Below are 20,038 nucleotides of genomic sequence, written 5' to 3' on the forward strand. Positions count from 1 at the left end.
AGGTATCAGAACCTCATTGCTTAAAGCCACAAAATTAATCAATTTACAATATTTTTTTCTTTATGTTGACTTGATATGTCCTAGTGAACTTTAAATAAAAGTAATTAAAATATCTGTTTCCTTCGTTAATGTATTACTGACTTTAGATGTCAAATAAACAATATGCCGAATAGTGCATGGGCGGTTTCAGTTTTTCCATCTTCAACTTTCCTTTTTTATATAATAACATACCACAATCACCTGTATATGGTGTAAATGTCTTTTAGTTGATTCCGTTCTCACGAACAAAACCTAGAAACCAATAATTTATTTAAATCGATGCAGATCATGACAAATAAGTTGATGTTATAAGGTTTTAAAAATCCAGCTTAAAATTGGAATTTCACAAATGTTATGATCATGATAATGACTTCTTTTGTAACTTCAACACATTTTTGGTCGTATTTTGACTGTTGTGTCATACCAATCATCAGGCAATTCGATCAATACAGAGCTTACAGGAGGATATGATCGTCGACAGGAAATGCTAACTCCTCTTAGCTTCCTGATGCCACCTCTTGTCTCTCAGGGGTCCACGTTTTTTCCTGTTCACAATTTCTATTGTTGAAAGGATTTGTGAGATCGATCAAAGTTCGTTATTCTCAGCTTTTTCAAAGAGACCTTGGCAAAACAATAAGAGTTTAAAGAATGCAATTACAGTTAAATAAATTCAGACACAAGGAAAAGATTAATACACATTATAATGCAAATATTTTTTTCAATGATAGGAATTCTAGTTTATTGAATTATAAGCTGCATGATGTCTAAAGATAGTAAAACCCTATGTTGGTGTTGCTTCTATACGTGTAATCTTTTGTGCCTGGGCAGCTAGTGAAGGTTATAAAGATTAGTTTGTAATTTGCATAAGTATACTTCAATAAATATACTCTCTTTTACCAATCTGTTATAAATAGCGAGGGAAAATGAGAAGCATTGTGTTATTACATAAACCACATCAAATAACAGTATGAATAAAGACTATCATTGTTTCTCAAAGCACACAACTAAGCAGAAGAATATTTTTCAACCCAACAGAAGGATGCTTTCCTACATATACTGAAACATATAGAACCCTTACACATTACAAAAGAAAAAAAATAAAAGAGTGTTTATGTGAGTTTAATCTATTTTCAATCATTTTGACAATATATTTTTTAACAAATATTGTATAATATGTGATTAATATGGTTTCAATATCAATACATGTATGTAATACACCTTCAAATATTTTTACATGACTGTATGAATCATCAATACCTGAACGCAATATAACGTTACAGTATTGAATACTAAAAAGTTGGGATTATTTTTTTTGTAGTGCTAAATCGAGAAAATTGTGCCATTTCTATATGGTAAGTACTAGAGCTTGATAACACACTTGTCTTAGCATATTTATATTTAGTACAAAAGGAGATTTTTTCTGTATAAGACGTCATGTAAACATACACGTGTTAATTTGACAAATTAGATAATTAAATTGGCTTTAATGTCACATGTAACTCAAACTAGATTAACAGGGTAGAATTAAGCAAGTTTTACAGTATTATTTTGATGAGTACTGATCTTTTACTAATATTAAATCAATTAAATCTTTTTGAAATTTTTAAACCAAAGAATTGCTAATATATCTATTTATGTTATAGTGCATATGGAGAAATGGTGTATATTTTGTTAATTTGCATAGAGGCCATATTGTATTTAATATTGCAGCTTTCTATTCAATGCATTATCTAAGGAAAAGTTAGAAAACACAGAATTAAAAAAATATTATCAATTCGGAATAATTTCTTCCTCATATGGTTCCATCTTTTACAGTGTCTGGATCGGAATGCACTCTTTTTTGTTTACAAAATGTCGAAAAGTTGGTGGCTCCTCTTAAGTTTGAAAATCCGAAGCGAAGCTTCATTACTTTGATATAGAAAAATGTGGTGAGAGAGCTGGGAACACTTTCGTCAAGGAAATTTAGAAATATTTGCCATTTTCTGACTTAGTTCTTCCCCATGTGGCGTGAAGGTATATAAGTCGTACTTTCAGTTTTAAAAAGTAAATCATTACTTTAAAACTGTTAAGACGGTTCCTTTTGAACTCGAAAAAATCACATTTAGGCCAGAATTTAGACGAAGTGAATGAGTCTCCGAGTAGGGAAAACACAGTTGTTTTTGGCCTCGGGGAAAATATTACACTTGATTGTTGACATAACATGACGAAAATATGATCAAATTTATATTTTTTAATTGCAAAAAAGAACATGGAGAATTGAATTATGAGGATTTTAAGAAAATATCACAATAATGATAAATATTTATCAGTAAAGGTCACATGATCATTGATTCATGAATAAAGTGTACAGCATTTCTTCATATGGACCGTCTCGCGAGAGATCAGTCGGTAGAGTGCTCGCTCTGTGATCAGAAGGACGTGTGTTCAAATCCCGGCGCAACTAACCTAAGTCGATAAATAATAAGTAGGAACTGTTCCTTCGCCAAGCACTCGGCACTTTGAAGTGAAAGTTGCGGGTCTTTTGGATGAAACCTTAAAAACCGAGGCCCCGTATCAGGGCAGATGTTGGCACGATAAAGATCCCTCAGTGCACAGTGGCCCTGAGTGACGAGTAAAGGTAAAAAAAAATTAGAAGCCCTTCACTGTTATGTGGTGACGTCTCTATATGAGAGAAAAAATGCGTAAACAACATCCAATCAATCAATATACTTTCATATAAATTTTGAATCTGATTCGTCAAAAAACAGCTGTTAAAACATTACTACATGTATTACCCTCTGAATTATGAAACGACGTCATCCAACGAAGAAACAGCTTGTTGACAGGTGAAATTTCCAAAAATGTTGAATGCGCAGTACTTATACGCGTACGGTTCAATGTTATATGTATGGGTATCAAACATTCAGTACAATTTAAAAAAAATATATACATGTATATACATATATTTATAGCAAGTTGTTGAGGTACCATTTTCCAGGAGTGGAGATAATACACTTAGGGTATTCCATCCCTAATAGCCTCAGATTCAATGAATTTGAATACATAACAGATGTGTACGGGTGGATTACTCAGCGTATTTAAACATAATTCCCTTTTATTACCACTAGCATGTAAGATTGGAACGTGTCCTAATTTGTGACCTTGACCTTTGTTGAAGAGTTATTTCCATCTTTTTTAAAGTAATAAAAACCAATTTTTAAAAAATCTATACGGTAAAAAAATTGTTTTCAATTGTCATTCTATTTCTAATGATTTAATGCATCTTTCCACCGCAGTATTTATTGATATTCTCATTATTTGAATTTATATTTAAAAAAGATCGCTTGTCTCCATAGACAACAATGCAATTTCTGTCAATTAATTACTGCTTAGTTAATTACATTTTTGAAAGTTTCTCTTGGTAAATCCTTTTCTACTGTAAAATGCTCTGATATAATATCAGAGTATTATATACGTGATGGATATTTAAGGACAGAGAATTAGTTCCTATTAAGGATGGAAAACTTTAACGGGCCTCGTCAAAGATAACATAAGAAATCTAAGTTATGCGGTACCATATATCACACTGCAGGTATACATAATAATCATTCAATAAATTCCACAACAGACTTCTTTCACATTGATATTCTGTCAACGTATGAATTCCATGCCCGATTCAAATTCATCGGACAATTTCAAAAAAAAGAGGGGGGAGGGGGACACCCTGTGTGTATTCGTATTGTGCAATGTTTGAGTCTAATAATGTGTGTTATCCATAAACATGCATGCATATAAAGACATTTTGATCATTTATTTTTTAATTCATATTTTCACAACTTGTGAAGAAAAAAGTATCATTTTCGTAAGTTTTTGATTGCTTTTCTGAATTCCTTTTATAGAGACAAGGATTTAAAAAGGCAGATGGAGAAGAAGCGTACAACTTGCCGAAAGTACGAAAAATTTAATCCTCACTTTGTCAGATATCTAAACGTTTATTAGAATTAAAATTTTATGGTATTAGAATATATTTGTCTGAAATCTTCGAAAAAAGAAATATCCTTGGAAATAATTATATATCAGAGGGCTAGGTTTATGTTCTAAAATCGTTTTTAGCTCACCTGAGCTGAAAGCTCAAGTGAGCTTTTCTGATCACCCATTGTCCGTCCGTCTGTCTGTCTGTCCGTCTGTAAACTTTTCACATTTTCAACTTCTTCTCAAGAACCACTGGGGCAATTTTAACCAAACTTGGTACAAAGTATCCTTGAGTGAAGGGGAGTTTAAATTGTTAAAATAAAGGGCCAAGTCCCCTTACAAGGGGAGATAATCAAGAAAAGACAAAAATAGGGTGGGGTCATTAAAAAATCTTCTTCTCAAGAACAACTGGGCCAAAAAAGCTGAAACTTATGTGGAAGCATCCTGAGATAGTGTTATTTCTAAATTGTTCAAATCATGACCCCCGGGGGTAGGGCGGGGCCACAATAGGGAATTCAAGTTTAACATTGAAATATATAAGAAAAATTTAAAAATCTTCTTCTCAAGAACCACTGGACCAGAAAAGCTGAAACTTAAGTGGAAGCATGCTGGGGTAGTGTAGATTCTAAATTATTAAAATCATGACCCCTGGGGGGTAGGGTGGGGCCACAATAGGTATTACAAGGGGGGAAATCTGGTAAAGAACAGCATGGCCAAAGTTACTCAGATGAGCGATGTGGCCCATGGGCCTCTTGTTAACATCATCATTAGCTAAGGTACGGGGGAAGAGGAGGGGGGGGGGCAATCAATGAACAAAATTTGAACGATAGTTTCAGGATTTTTTTTTTTTTTTAAAGAGCATTATTATTAATGCATTTGATGGCATCTATTTCAGCATATGTATCCCCCTCCATTTGATCCAATGCACCCAACCCACTCAATTCAAAACCATACACTAGTCAAAAATATTTTGTCTCAGAGTTGATATACCTGTCAGTTTAAATGTTCGGATTAAGCAATAAATATACTTTTCCTCATCTTAACGATGTCATTAAACTGAAAATTTACACCATTAAGGAAATATGACTGATAATTCTCACTATTAGCTTAAACAACCGACATATTCCTTGCACATTGCACATATGGAGAAGTGGTATATATTTTGCTAATTTGCATAGCGGCCATATTGTATTTAATATGGCAGATTTCTGTTCAATACATTATATAAGGAAAAATTAGAAAAACAGAAATAAAAAAAAAATTAATGAATTCGGAATAATGTTTTCCTCTTATGATTCTATCTTTTATAATGTCCGGGATCGGAATGCACTCTTTTGTTTACAAAATGACGAAAAGTTTATGGTTCCTTTTCCTTTTGAATATCTGAAGCAAAGATTCATTACTTTGATATGAAATAAAATGTACCGATAAAGCTTGGAACGTTTTTGTCATGTAAATTTAGAAATATTTGCCATTTTCTGACTGAGTTCTTCCTCATATGACGTGAAACTGTGTAAGTTGTGCTTTCAGTTTCAGAAAATAAATCATTACATTTAAGATGATAAGACGGTTCCTTTTGAGCTTGAAAATCACAATTTGGCCTGAATTAAGACAAAGTGAATAAGCTTTCGAGTGGGGAAAACACAATTGTTTTTGGTCAGGAAAACTTTGCACTTGATTGTTGGCATAACATGATGAAAATATTATCAAGTTTTTATTTCTTTAATTTCAAAAAAGAACATTCATAATAAAATTTTAAGAATTTTTAGAAATATCGCAATATTAATGAATATTAATTTGTAACGGTCATGTGTTCATTGATTGGTGAATAAAGTGTACATTTCTCCATATTATTTTTTTTTTTTCAAATCAGATATTGTTAAAAAAATGTTAGAGTGTCTGTCACACCCTTTTTTCGTTTAAATCATAAAAAAATATATTATTTGTCACATGAAGGACATTGCCATCTTTGGTGAATTGTTTTAGATATTTTCTTATTTAATTTAAGATGCTGGTATGTTTGCGATATACTCGGCTAAAAAGACTTTCCGTCAGAGTTCGTGGACACATACACAGGGTTTCCCAACCCACAGTGTCCAGAATTATAGGCAATTTTTTTCAGTCCTTGACCTGTGACTACAAAACATTCAATTTTCAACATCACAACATGAAACCGTAAAAACCAAAACACAGTTTCACATACTTGCAAGCTTTCCTGGAGGCTATAGATATTACCTTAATCCCTTTCCTGACTCAAAAGGAAGACGAATACGTGTACATATGCCGTAAAGGATACCATGCCTTAAACGTTCAAAGCGTTGTGGACTCAACTTTAAGGTTAGAAACTGATTATTCATATATTGTTCATATGTACATGTATACATTTACTTCTCAAGTGAAAACAAGAGTGTAAATCTGATTATCTACGAATATTGCAGATTCGCGAACTTGGTTTGTAATTATGTAGCCGGGATCCCTTCGTGACAGTTTTATTTTCAACAAAAGCAAGTTTCATGAGATTTTGCAGGGGATAGACAATTGCTGATTGGTTGATGACTGTGTTATGGTGTTTGAAATGTTGTAGCTTTCCTCACACTTTATAAGCAAAATAGATGTGGAATTTAAATGTTTTCTAATATCTTTGTGTCTATATTGTTTGACATTGGTCTTTGACTTTGTGACCGCAAAATCAATACGGTATTCTTCTTATCGAGGGAAACTAATGTATCCAAATAAGATTGTCAAAAAGTTTCCGAGTCTGACATCTTTAAGAGTTAACTTGAACCACCCCCTCCTCCAATTTCTAAAAAAAAATTCCTCGATACGCGCCTGTTCTTTAGACCAAAAAAAAGTGAATCGAAATTGATGTACTGCTCATGTTTATGGTTACATCAAAATACAATACAGACCGATCATTTTCATTGAACAAAAGGTTTGCAACGATGGCAATTGTGTGTGCTATAGCTTATATAGAGGAGTTTCTACATCTTGAACAGATTATGCAAATTAAATTCATTCAATCTTACACCTTGGAACACTTTACTTTTGCCAAATATTAGTTGGAAAGTGTTAAATTCTCTAAAATATTTTACGGCCAGATTAATTTGTAGGAATATAATATTTTTTTTTAATTCTAGATAAAAACATTATCACTGAAAAAAAGATAACTGGGAACATGAATAGCAATAACTATTTATTAGACAAAGTTTTTACATATATATAAAATATCCAAGTCTCTTAGGAACTAACGTGGAATGTAAATGGCGGTCCAGGCAAATTGGTTATTTTTCCGTACACAGCGCATTTATATAATGGACAGGGGCTTTCCTGCCAAGCGTATCTGACCTGTACCACGTGGTTTCCATGGCCACACGAAGAAATATCCAAGGTTACAGTGGCAAAATCATGTGAGGTCATTGTAGCATTCATCCAATGAGTGTCAAATCCATTACAATAGGTTGTGGTCTTATTTACACAGCATACCTGCAGAGAAAAAATACATTCCCTGCAATATTGATGGTCATCAGGATTTCTGAGTTATTTACAATGCATAAATACTCAAACTAATTTTACAATGACAAAGATTATATTTTCAGTTCCTTCTTTTTTAATTAAGAAGCAAATTTGATTTTTATAAATTACTCAGTCATTTTTTTCGACCATACACGTACATGTATATGTATATTATTTTGATTGATAGTATAAGATACGCATGTACATGTGATTCTTACCTGAAAACCAGTATTTGATCTGACTTCAATAGGGGTTAGTCCGCGCCCGTATTCTATAGTGAGATGGCGGTGTGTGCTGTCAACCACAGCAGACGTAGGAAAAGGTCCCTCAAAGTCCACATCTCTCTCATGATAGGCTACACCCAGGGCTGAAAGGTACAGACGGTAGGCAACGTCATGTTTGTACCTCGGATGTATGCTACAATGGAAGAACATAGTTTTTATAATTTAAACTTAATTTATCTTAAATAATTTTTCTTTTGAATTTAAAAATAGGGAAAATTTATTCACCATATCCTTGATAGTGCATACAGTAACACGATTTCAGCGAACGAGTTAAAAGTGAATTCGCGCTAAACAACTAAGGGATTTTCATTTCAAATAGTTATATTTTATTACAAGCTTGTCGAGTATAACGATTTAATTTGTTCAGAATCAAAATTGTTCGTCCCTAACACTTCCAACTTAAACGTGATTTTAACTTTATATACTATTCAAATCACCATTTCATTTGTCAATATATGTTATATTGAACCGGAGAGAAATTATTTACCTTCCGTAGGGTGATTGATAATCAGGGAGATCGATAGCCACAGCCATAAATACATTGTGAAGCAGTGAATTGGGAACGTATCCTATGTTAGCTGTTTGGGCCCATCGTAGCTGAGGAAATCCAAGGTTTGCCTCCCCTTCTCTCCACGGTGCTAACTTCAATAGAATTTATCAAGAATCCCTGTTGAATTGATTTGAAAGAATTTTCAGTCCTATGGAGACATCACCAAATTTTAAGACTTTCGCGAAAGACTAAAACAAATTAATAGCCTGTTTCTTCTTTGGCTATGTCAAGAAAGGGTGTAAGGGATAAAATGGTCTCTTCCTTGTGTTTCATACTTATCAAATTCTAAAATGAAATCTCATATAAATATTCTAAGCAAAATATTTCTTTAAAAATGATCAAAAAAGGATGTATACAGGATTCAGATTGCTTTGTTCAGGCTTTCCATCTAGTATAGGTAAATTGAAACTTAAAAAATGCTTGACCATTTTTTAGAGTTCATCCCATGATCTGACCTAAACAAGAAAGTTTACTATAGTTACTGTATATAGTTACTAAAGTTAACTTTAGTTAAAACTTTTATATGCTATTAACTAAAAAACATTACTTTGGAACTGTTTTTTCAGATTTCAAAGCTGAAAATCTCTTAAATTTGATAACAATGATGTAAAATTTTGATATATATATATATATACACAGGCAATAGTTCCATTTAATTTAAAAAAGAAATACATGTATAAATTAGAGAACGTAATATATACCAATCTGAAATCCATATTTAAAAAAAAAACAACTTTGATTTACTATGGTAAAAACTTTGATTTACTATAGTAAAAACTTTTATACTGTTGTAAACTATAGTTAACTATAGTAAACTATAGTTAACTCAAGTGTTTTTCGTTAGGGGAATTCCACATCTTTATCATGTAAAGGACCAAATAATGCAATTAGAGCACCTGTACAAATCCAAAGGGAAATGAAGGGTTTGTCGTTCCCATTGATGCTTTGGTAAACTTCACTCTCCAGTCTTTTATCATTTCAAGAAACTGGCACGAGTAATGATATGCTTGTCTGGAGTTAGCCTCCCCTTGAAAAGCACAATTAAAATAATGAAATGAATCCTTCTATTTAAGAAAATATTTTCCAAAACTACATTTTGTCATATTTGGAAGAAATGTGAGAGGTTAAAAATATCGCTTATTTATCAATCTAGCATTTTTCACAAATTTGATAACATCAACCAAAGAAATAATAGTACTACAGATAAGAATGGTGAAATAAAAAGAGTGCTATGGGTATGATGCTTTACCTTGGTACCATATGACGCCTTTAATAGTATTTCTCAGCAGCGGGTAAACCATAGAATTGTACAATTGGCTATTCGAATTCTGATTCCTTGAAAGAGGTATTATATATATATATATATATATATATATATATATATATATATATATATATATATATATATATATATATATATATATATATATATATATATATATATATATAATGAAAAAATCAAGATTCACAAGACTCGAATAATCATTTTAACTGTAAGCGCTTTCTGCCTTTTAATGGTTCTTCAGACAGTTACAAAATGAATATGAAATTGCTTAGTAACGTTCATAAGCACGACGTCAATTATTGTTACAAATAATTAATAGCAGGAGACAGGCACCAATCTAAAGAAAATCCTAACCAGAGCAAGATTTGCATCGGACAATGCCAAAGTTGTCAAAAAGTGCCGTGACCCAAGCTGTGGAACATGTGAATATCTGGAGGAGGGCAGTGAAAAAACTCTAAAATGTTGTAAAAAAATTAACACCAAACGCCAACATCACCTGTAAGTCAGAAAATGTTATTTATTGCATAACCTGTCCAATTTGTAATGAATACAACATAGGACAAACCAGCAAATTGAACGCACGTCATTACAACAAATTCGGACCCGGTTATGCAATAAATAACCATTTCGCCTTGCAGGAGCACTGTTGGCTATCTGGTGATAAATTCTATTTTAAACATTTTCCGAGTTTTATAAAATGCCCAAGACTGTCACATGATCCAAGTAGCAAAGGGAGGACTAGTTTATTAAATTTATTCCAAAACTTAACAGAAAATAATTGCTTCAGAGTTAAATTATATATTTGTTTTTGAATTATAAGTGACTGTAACTGTGCAAATTATGATGCTACCTTTTAACGTTATTATGACGTCACAAAGGACAATAATTGACGTCGTGCTTATGAACGTTACTAATCAATTTCATATTCATTTTGTAACTGTCTGAAGAGTCATTAAAAGGCAGAAAGCGCTTACAGTTAAAATGATTATTCGAGTCTTGTGATTCTTGATTTTTTCATTGGATATATCAATACTTTACTGTACCAAAAATTGGATTTTTCATAAAGTATATATATATATATATATATATATATATATATATATATATATATATATATATATATATATATATAAATGGTATATATATGTTGTGTTATCAATATAAATAAATAAAAGTTTTAAAGATTCCGTAGAGGACTAACAGTCGTCATATTTATATATTTATTATTTAATATTTACTTATGATTCTCATAGCATAATTCTATAAAACATTTCATCTGATGGTGTAGACCTCCGTGCCAATGTAATTAACACATCGAGTATCCCGGGAAGAATCGCAGACTGAATTTCATATCGGATTTATAATTTTTGAAATAGCTAATGTTAACAGTCACCAGATTCGCGGTTTTTTATATTTAGGTTTTCAAGAAATAAGTATTGGATTTACGAGACTAAAATTACTCTGAGAATTCTGAGAACCCTTAGAAAAGTACAAAACTTGAATTTTTCATAGATTCTTTCAATTAAAAAAGAATGTGAAAGCGGTGCCGAATTTGAAAGTTTGTGTTTATCTATAAAAAATGTTTTGCTTGATTTGGTATAATAAAAAAAATATTTCATAAACGTGAGGGAAATATGTAATATATTCACCAAAGTAGAATCAAACTTCCCTTGGCCAAAACTCTGGGGAATACGATTTTTTTTCAGGAATTAATCTTCATAGCTCCATAACTATCATACCCTAAATGTGATTGATGATTAATTGGTTATTTGTATGTTGTTTTATGTCCCATTCGAGAATTTGAGACATCACCATATACCGGTAAAGGGTTTCAAATTTAGAACTCTACTCAGAAATCAGGGCCATTGAGCAGTGAGGGATCTTTATCGTGTCAACGACTGCAGTGACACGGAGCCTCGGTTTTTAAGGTCTCATCCGAAAGACCCACAAGTTTCACTTCAAATTGCTGAGCGCTTGCCGAAGAAACATTTGCTACCTATTTTTTCGCGGCCGGAGTTTGACCCACGACCTTCCGATCACATAGCGAACGGCCGGAGTTTGACCCACGACCTTCCGATCACATAGGGAAAGGTGATTGAATGATTTAGTGTATAGAATGAAGTATTGACCTTTTTCGACCCTGGACACCAGCACAAGCAGATAAAGCATCTGGTGAAGACCATGCCTCTATCCTAGTACCGCCCCAGTTTGTCTCAACCAATCCAATTGGATAGTTGAAGTGTTGTGATAAGTATTTGCCATATAGCCAGCAAACAGCTGAAAACCTTTGAAGACTCTCTGGGAACATAAGAAAAAACACCTTGATGTAAATTATTTTTCAAAAGTGATACTTGCTAGGCGCATCTACGAATACACAAGGGTTTGGATAGAAATAAGATAAACATACGCTGATTTGGTTTCAACCAAGCTGTATCTATGTGTTTAACATCTGTAAAAAGTGTCGGTGAAAATTCCCTATGTATGTGAAATAAACGGATATTTTGGTAATTTGCGCTGTCTGCATATTCTTCTGTCGCATTTAAGAGCTACAAAAATAGCAATGAATATTTGAATAATTATACGTGTACTTCAAATACTTAATTTGCTAAGAAAATACATTTTGTACATATAAAGGCTTATACGTATATTGGCCACAGCGAGGAAAAAATTACTACTCATTACAATAATCTTTTTTTTTCATTGAATTTAACATTGCATCGGAATTCCCTGTACATATATTTTACTACCAGGGGGACAGCAAATGATAGAAAGTGATTGAGTGAAGAATAGCTCAGAATCTGACATGATGTGAAAAAATACCTTTCTGAGATGCATAATTTCTCACCTTGGAAGCAAAAAACTCCATATTACTTTGTCCAGAGCAAACCCAGACGTCACCAAAGAGAACATCAGAGATCTGAATTGTTCCCAGACTTGACGTTGCAGAGACATTATAAGGCCCATGGTCTGAAGGACTCGTAAATTTTGCCTCCCAGATCTGATGACTATTAACAGTTGCCTGGGCAACTTCATTGTTGTTAAGTTTTATGTGAACTACATCACCTACTTTGCTAGAGTGTCCCCAGAGGCTTGTTCCGGTTGAACCCTGCTGTAGTACCATGTGGTCATGATAGTAGGACGAGAAAGTGAAAGTCGCTGCAACTAGAACAATTAAATAGAAAACTTAAAAATTAAAATTTTTCTTTAGTTAATTTACCAAGTTGACACATCTTGACTTGCATGTATCTTTCAGGTAGCGAGATTCCAAAATAAAAAAAAGAAACACCTTTTACAATGATAATATTCACTGCGAATTTTTATCTAAAAAAATAAGATCAGAAAAGCGCGATGCGCGATGGATTGTTGTATGTCAAGTTCCTGCACCAAGATACGATGTACAAGATTCTCTGTATTGGGTTTTGTTTAGATGAACAGTGTTACAATGGTTGCTTATGTACATGTAGAATAATACTGAAATTCCTTTAAAACTTTACTTTTTTTTTATTGTTTTGGTCTGAAGTCATTATAATTTTCAAGATAAGTAAACTCAACCAAGGATCATAAATACTAGTACATGTATATTTATTTTCGGTGCTAAAACTGCTAAATTTCAACTCAAATTTCTGCTTTTTTTTCTTCTTATCATTACAAATAAAAACCATAAAAATAAGAACTGTAGTGTATCTCTGGTTTTCTGTTGGGTTAAAAGTTTATCCCTCTTTAATTAAAAGCATGTTGTATAAACTTTTGGACCTGGTTCTTAATATTCTAGCCTTAAGAATAAATATCCATATAAATTTAATTAATTGCATTGCAACTTCTTAACAAATATCTATTAAAACCACTGTAACGCATAGTATATACTAGTGAGAGATAGACAAGAGGTTGTGTACCTATTATATTTTCTAATGGAAAAAGCTTACAAAATAAACTTACAAGAAGGGGCTACTACGACCAAAAACGTGAAGGAGGTTAAATAGAGTGTCCCCTGCCACATGGCCGGTATATTGGTGTCGTTTCTGGAGAGTTTCCTTATCGGTGTGACACTGTATGTGCGCATTAGATCTTGACCTCAAAGTGTCACTTTGCAGATAATCATTCAAAATACAAAAGGTATAAAAAAAAAATCTTGAAATCCATACTATTTAGGAAATATAAATCTATCAAACAAAATCTGGCTGAATGAAAGAAGGGCGCAAAGTTTGCTTTAGATGACTAGATTCAAATGTAATATATATTTGGCATTGAAATAGCATAAACATTTTTTGTTTTCCTTTCCATAACTGTTAGGATATAAATAAAAATTTCAAATTCACTGTTGAACAAGTTTATATAGACTATTGTTTAAAGAAATTTAAAGATATGATTCCTGAATATGAAATAGATTAATATCAATCAAATTCTAGATCTCTTATTGGTGAGAAAAGTTTAAACTAATTGTTAGTGTAAAATTTGTTTTATATAGTGTTCAAAAGATTCTCCTTTTGAGGTAATATTCAGGAAATCATTGAATTTGTAATTTAAAGATCGCTAGAGTGTTTTAAAAACATGATATTATGCACTGAATATGCATTGAATATATTTGATCAATACTTGTGCGTGCACATACTACACAATATTAGCTTTCCATTTAAGATTATGTGACCTGGGCAATGATATTTGTATATGTTATGGCATTATATGCATAAACCTTACAGGTAGAGTTTTAATGAAGAGTTTGAGAGTTTGCATCGGAATGTGAATCTTAAATGAGGGAATGAATCTTAAATGGTACCAATGCAATTTGTGATGCACCAGATGCGCATTTCGACAAATCATATCTCTACAGTAATGATGATACCGAAACGTTGGAAATGTTAATTAATTATGATTTGCTTGCATTTATGGCAATGTTCTAAGTATAGATACATTGTATGCATATGAGACTTGTACCACGTGATTTCCATTTTTACAACCAGAGGTACAGTTGCAAAGTCAATTGACGTCAGTTGTAGCGTTCATACAATGCATGGTTGCCAGGTGGATTGGAAATCTGTGTACCAATAGCACTACATTACACGTAAATGGGAAAAATAATTTTCCAAAAGTTCAAGTGTAAAAAGGTTTATTATAATTTTTTTTTTTTTCAATACGAATTTATTTGAAAACTAGTGCTAATTGTAACAGGAACCGTTACAGATGTTCCCCAAATGGCTCCCCAATCCCTTATGATGCCCCATTCCCTACAAGCTTCAATAAATTAGAGTCAATACTTTTGTAATATAGATGGACACTTTATTTTTAAGGGTATTTCATTGGAAAACTACTCCGATATAGCCATATGGGTATTAGCCAATCAAATTTCAGTGCATGTGCTTGCACATGTTTTCTACATTTTTCACATTAATTTTCTTATAGTGTCTCACAATACATACATTTGTGTTAAATATTAAAGAATTTCATTGATAAATAAGAGAGATGTGACCATTTAAGTATTAGCCAATCAGAATTCAGCATACGCGCATGCATGGCCTTGCATTCAATTTTGATAGTATCGTAATGTAGGAGCTTTATGTGCCTATCCATGTCGTAAATTTCATCCTGTTTTGTTGAACACCAAGGGAGTTATAGACATTTAAAGTTTCAACCAATCAGATTGCAGCACACCTGCATGCGCGTGTTTTCAAGAAATTTCCTATATAACATGTTGTAGCACCTTATAATATATACTTATATTCTAAATTTCAAAGTATTTTGTCAAAAAACAAGGAAATTATTGAGATTTTTGTATCAGCCAATCAGAGAAGAGCGCACGTGCATGCGCGTGAGTTCACGCTAATTTGACCATGTCATCTTGTCTAGACTACTAATACATCTTTATATTTTGAGTTTCAAAGCAATTCATCAAGAAATATAAAAGTTACGGCTTCATCAAGTATATCAGTCATTTCACTCATTGCACGCGCGCGCACGTGCATGCATGTGTGCGCAAAATGACCTTCGTTCCGAACACCTATACAACATGCCTATTAACCCTAAAAAGGTTTCATGTCAATCGGATGAGTGGTTCTATGAGAACACTCCCGGACAAAAAAGTACCGGAGAAGAAAGTAGAAAAAAAGAATAATAATAATAATAACTAGAGCAAAGCTCGTTGCAAAGCAACGAGTGGGTCTTCCTTCTTAGCGATTAGCTTGTAAGTTGACGTCGTAATAAAAGGATAAATATTTGTTTAATTTCCACCTAAAGGTTACATGTTTCTGTTTAGATTGTCAACTTTGCTAGCATTCTCTTTCTTCTTTGACCCAAATATCAGGAGACCTCATCTCCGGAACTCTGAATCTGGAGTGAGCATGAGGATATATAATTCTGAATAACTGTGCTCTCTCCAACAGTACTCTTGAAATTGTATCCAAAACACTAATACTCCCAGACCCTCATTTCTTGAATTTTGACTTTTGATTTTTAATTTCTAGACTTTTTCTATTCATCTAACATCTTTGATGCAATCATGTTAGTAACACGTGTCATACTACAGAATCATCAGTGTTTTGCTACATCACTGTCATAATAATTGCTTGACAAAACATTTACTCAGCATAGCTACATAGTAAGTAATCCATATGTGTTACTGATTGAGGATATCCATTCTTTGACAATCAGTAAGTAGAAAAATACTCTTACAAGAAATGCACAGGGATGATTTCAGTAAGACATGGTGTCACTTGTGGAAAATTTTAACATAACCTCTCTTTTAGCCTTTAACTTAAAAGTTAAACTTCATTATCTCAAAAACCGATATCTACATACATGTACCATTTATATGGCGAAGTGAGCTGGTACTCCCAACCCCTTATTCTTTAAGTCTTTTACCCTGCATGGTTATCTGGAGTCATTGGATATCTTGATGTTTAATCTTGGTCCAGTTGAAATTGAGAAAAAAATGGTTTTACTGTACTTCTTGCGTTCATTTATTTGTTTTACAAGGGGGGAAAAAGACACATATATTTAAATTTTTGTAACATGTTAAAATAATCTTTTACATGCACAAGTATATTACACATATATTCAAGTAAATTTTTTTAATAATAATTCATTAAAAATATTTGAATCCATTGAAGTTGATTGCAGTAGATATAATGTGAATTATGAGCCTAAGACACAACAAGCAAATTTATGGAACAGTGGTCTCATTCTGTCATTTGTCAACTGAAAAAGTTTGATGATAATAGGCTTGAAACTGTTCAAAATATGCCTCTAAATCATTTTGAAAAAGAATGGCTGCAGATTTAAAAAGTAGGTAACCATGAACTACTTTTGAGTCAACATGATATGACGTCCTTAGATGCATCAACTGACAAGATTTGATGATCCTAGTCCTTATAGTAAGCAAACTATCAACATTTTAATAAATGTAATTTTTGGTCAACTTTGAAGTGACCTTGAGACCAAGCCCTTTGTCCCAGGGCGATTCCCCATGCAAATTTAAATCTACAATATATCCTCATCCTTTTGTGAAAGTTTGGTGATAATCTGCCCAGTGGTTCTTGAGAGGACGATTTTTTAGCAACCAGTTCTTTTGGTTTTATTTACCTAATTATCTCCCCTTGTTTACGGGTCACAACCCTAAGTTTACTAAAAACGGGAGCCCTTGGGCCATGGATACACTATGACAAATTTGACAATAATTGGCCAAGGGGTTCTTGAGTTATGGCCCATATTCTAACAGAGGCCCATGGGTCACAACGCTCACCTGAGTTTCTTTGGCCCTGCTGTTCTTCACCAGACCCTCCCTCCCTTGTAATACTTATTGAGGCCCCACCCTACCCCCAGGGGCCATGATTTAAAAAATTAGAATCTACACTACCCCAGGATGCTTCCACATATGTTTCAGTTTTTCTGGCCCAGTGGTTCTTGAGAAGAAGATTTTTGAAGATTTTGCCTGTATTTCAATGTAAAACTTTAATTCCCTATTGTGGCCCCGCCCTACCCCTGGGGGCCATGATTTGAAGAATTTAGAATCTACACTACTACAGGATGATTCCACATAAGTTCCAGTTTTTCTGGCCCAGTGGTTCTTGAGAAGAAGATTTTTGAAGATTTTGCCTATATATTTTAAACTTTGATTCCCTATTGTGGCCCCGCCCTACCCCCGGGGGCCATGATTTGAAGAGAATCTACACTACCCCAGGATGCTTCCACATAAGTTTCAGCTTTTCTGGCCCACTGGTTCTTGAGAAGAAGATTTTTAAAGATTTTGCCTATATATTTCAATGTAAAACTTTGATTCCCTATTGTGGCCCCGCCCTACCCCCGGGGGCCATGATTTGAAGAATTTTGAATCTACACTACCCCAGGATGCTTCCATATAACTTTCAGCTTTTCTGGCCCTGTGGTTCTTGAGAAGATTTTTTTAATGACCCCACCCTATTTTTGTCTTCTCTTGATTATCTCCCCTTGTAAAGGGGGTTGGTCCTTCATTTTAACAATTTAAACTCCCCTTCACCCAAGGATGCTGTGTACCAACTTTGGTTAAATTTGGCTCAGTGGTTCTTGAGAAGAAGATGAAAATATGAAAAGTTTACAGACGGACGGACAGACAGACGGTCAGACGACGGACAACTTGTGATCAGAAAAGCTCACTTAAGCTTTCAGCTCAGGTGAGCTAAAAAGTTTACATACATCAAACAAATGGCCATAGCATTAGCTCTTTGAGCCTTTGGCTCACAAGAGCTAACAAGAGGCCCATGGGCCACATTGCTCACCTGAGCACATTGGTTAGGCAAAAGCACAAATCAGTTCAGATTGGGGGAGGGGGGGGGGGCTTGAATTTTAAACTACCTTCAATGCCAATTTAACAAATGGCTTTGTTGTACTTGAAAAGCTTTAAAAAAAATTTCCCATATATTCCTTTGTAAAAATTTGATCCCCCATTGTGGCTCCTCCCTATCCCATGGGTCATCATTTGAACAAACTTGAATCTACACTATCTGAGGATGCTTCCATATCAATACGACTAAACATAGTTTTCTGTTCTTGAGAATATTTTTTTCTATATGTTCTTATGTAAAACTTTGGGTCCCACCCTACCCCTGCAAAGACAGATCCAGGGCCAGCGCACTGGGCATGCTCCCCCCGTTTGAATTTTTTTTATGTAGAACTTATATGTCCATTATCCTAAAATCAAGGAAAAACATCTTTTCTTTGTCAGCTTCCCAGACCCCCACCAAGGCCTTGCTCTAGACCCAATGGGGGCTTCAATGGAGCCCCCAGACCCACTGCCTCTACCCCCCCCCCCCCCCCCCCGTTACGAAATTCCTGGATCCGCCACTGCCCCGGGGGTCATCATTTGAACAAAATTGAATTTACACTACCTGAGGATGCTTCTATATCAATATGACTAAACATGATTTTCAGTTCTTGAGAAGAAGATATTTTCCTATATGTTCCTATGTAATTTTCAATCCCCCATTGGGCCCCACCCTACCCCTGGGGGTCATCATTTGAACAAAATTGAATTTACACTACCTGAGGATGCTTCCATATCAAAATGACTTATCATGGCTTTGCACTTCTTCAGAAGAAGATATTTTCCTATATATTTCTATTTAAGACTTTGATCCTCCATTGTGGCCCAACCCTACCCCCCCGGGGGTCATGATTTGAACAAAATAGAATCTACACTACCTGAGGATGCTTCCACATAAATATGACCAATCAGGGCTTTGCCGTTCCTGAGAAGAAGATTTTTTTAAAATATTTCCTTTATATTTCAATGTAAAACTTTGATCCTCCATTGTGGCCCCGCCCTACCGCCGGGGGTCATGATTTGAACAAACTTGAATCTACACTACCTGAGGATGCTTCCATATAAATATGACTCATCATGGCTTTGCTGTTCTTGAGAAGAAGATTTTTAAAGATACTTCCTATATATTGCTATGAAAAACTTTGATGCTCCATTGTGGCCCCACCCTACCCCCCAGGGGTCATGATTTGAACAAACTTAAATCTACACTACCTGACAATGCTTCCACATAAATATGACTCATCTTGGCTTTGCTGTTCTTGAGAAGAAGATTTTTAAAGATACTTCCTATATATTGCTATGAAAAACTTTGATGCTCCATTGTGGCCCCACCCTACCCCCCAGGGGTCATGATTTGAACAAACTTGAATCTACACTACCTGAGGATGCTTCCATATAAATATGACTCATCATGGCTTTGCTGTTCTTGAGAAGAAGATTTTTAAAGCTTTTTCCTATATATTTCTATGTAAAACTTTGATCCTCCATTGTGGCCCCACCCTACCCCCGGGGGTCATGATTTGAACAAACTTGAATCTACACTACCTGAGGATGCTTCCATATAAATATGACTCATCATGGCTTTGCTGCTCTTGAGAAGAAGACTTTTAAATGTTTTTCCTATATAT

At 33.9% G+C, this 20,038-nt stretch overlaps 1 protein-coding gene across 1 annotated transcript; it reads right to left on the reverse strand.

Annotated features, from left to right (window-relative positions):
- Positions 1–7,227: 7,227 nt before the first annotated feature.
- On the reverse strand, positions 7,228–12,743 carry LOC133178683 (sialate O-acetylesterase-like). Its single transcript, XM_061313404.1, has 8 exons — positions 12,468–12,743; positions 12,030–12,168; positions 11,752–11,920; positions 9,587–9,672; positions 9,234–9,364; positions 8,275–8,429; positions 7,722–7,920; positions 7,228–7,473 (listed from the first exon to the last, which is right to left on the reverse strand). The coding sequence occupies exons 1-8, from the start codon at positions 12,741–12,743 to the stop codon at positions 7,228–7,230; spliced, it is 1,401 nt and encodes a 466-aa protein (XP_061169388.1).
- Between the last annotated feature and the right edge of the window lie 7,295 nt (positions 12,744–20,038).

Source organism: Saccostrea echinata, unplaced genomic scaffold (genome assembly GCF_033153115.1).
Source record: "Saccostrea echinata isolate AGI-Se365-2 ecotype Australia unplaced genomic scaffold, CSIRO_AGI_Sech_v1 ptg000003l, whole genome shotgun sequence".
NCBI classification, from domain to species: domain Eukaryota; kingdom Metazoa; phylum Mollusca; class Bivalvia; order Ostreida; family Ostreidae; genus Saccostrea; species Saccostrea echinata.

Excerpts from the sequence above, each read along its gene's own strand:
- LOC133178683 (XM_061313404.1), bottom strand. The coding sequence starts at position 12,743 with ATGGTACTACAGCAGGGTTCAACCGGAACAAGCCTCTGGGGACACTCT. Across the intron at positions 12,169-12,467 it reads TGGAGTTTTTTGCTTCCAAG|CTCTTAAATGCGACAGAAGA; the intron begins GTGAGAAATTAT and ends CTATTTTTGTAG. Across the intron at positions 8,430-9,233 it reads TTCCCTTTGGATTTGTACAG|TTAGCACCGTGGAGAGAAGG; the intron begins GTGCTCTAATTG and ends ATTCTATTGAAG.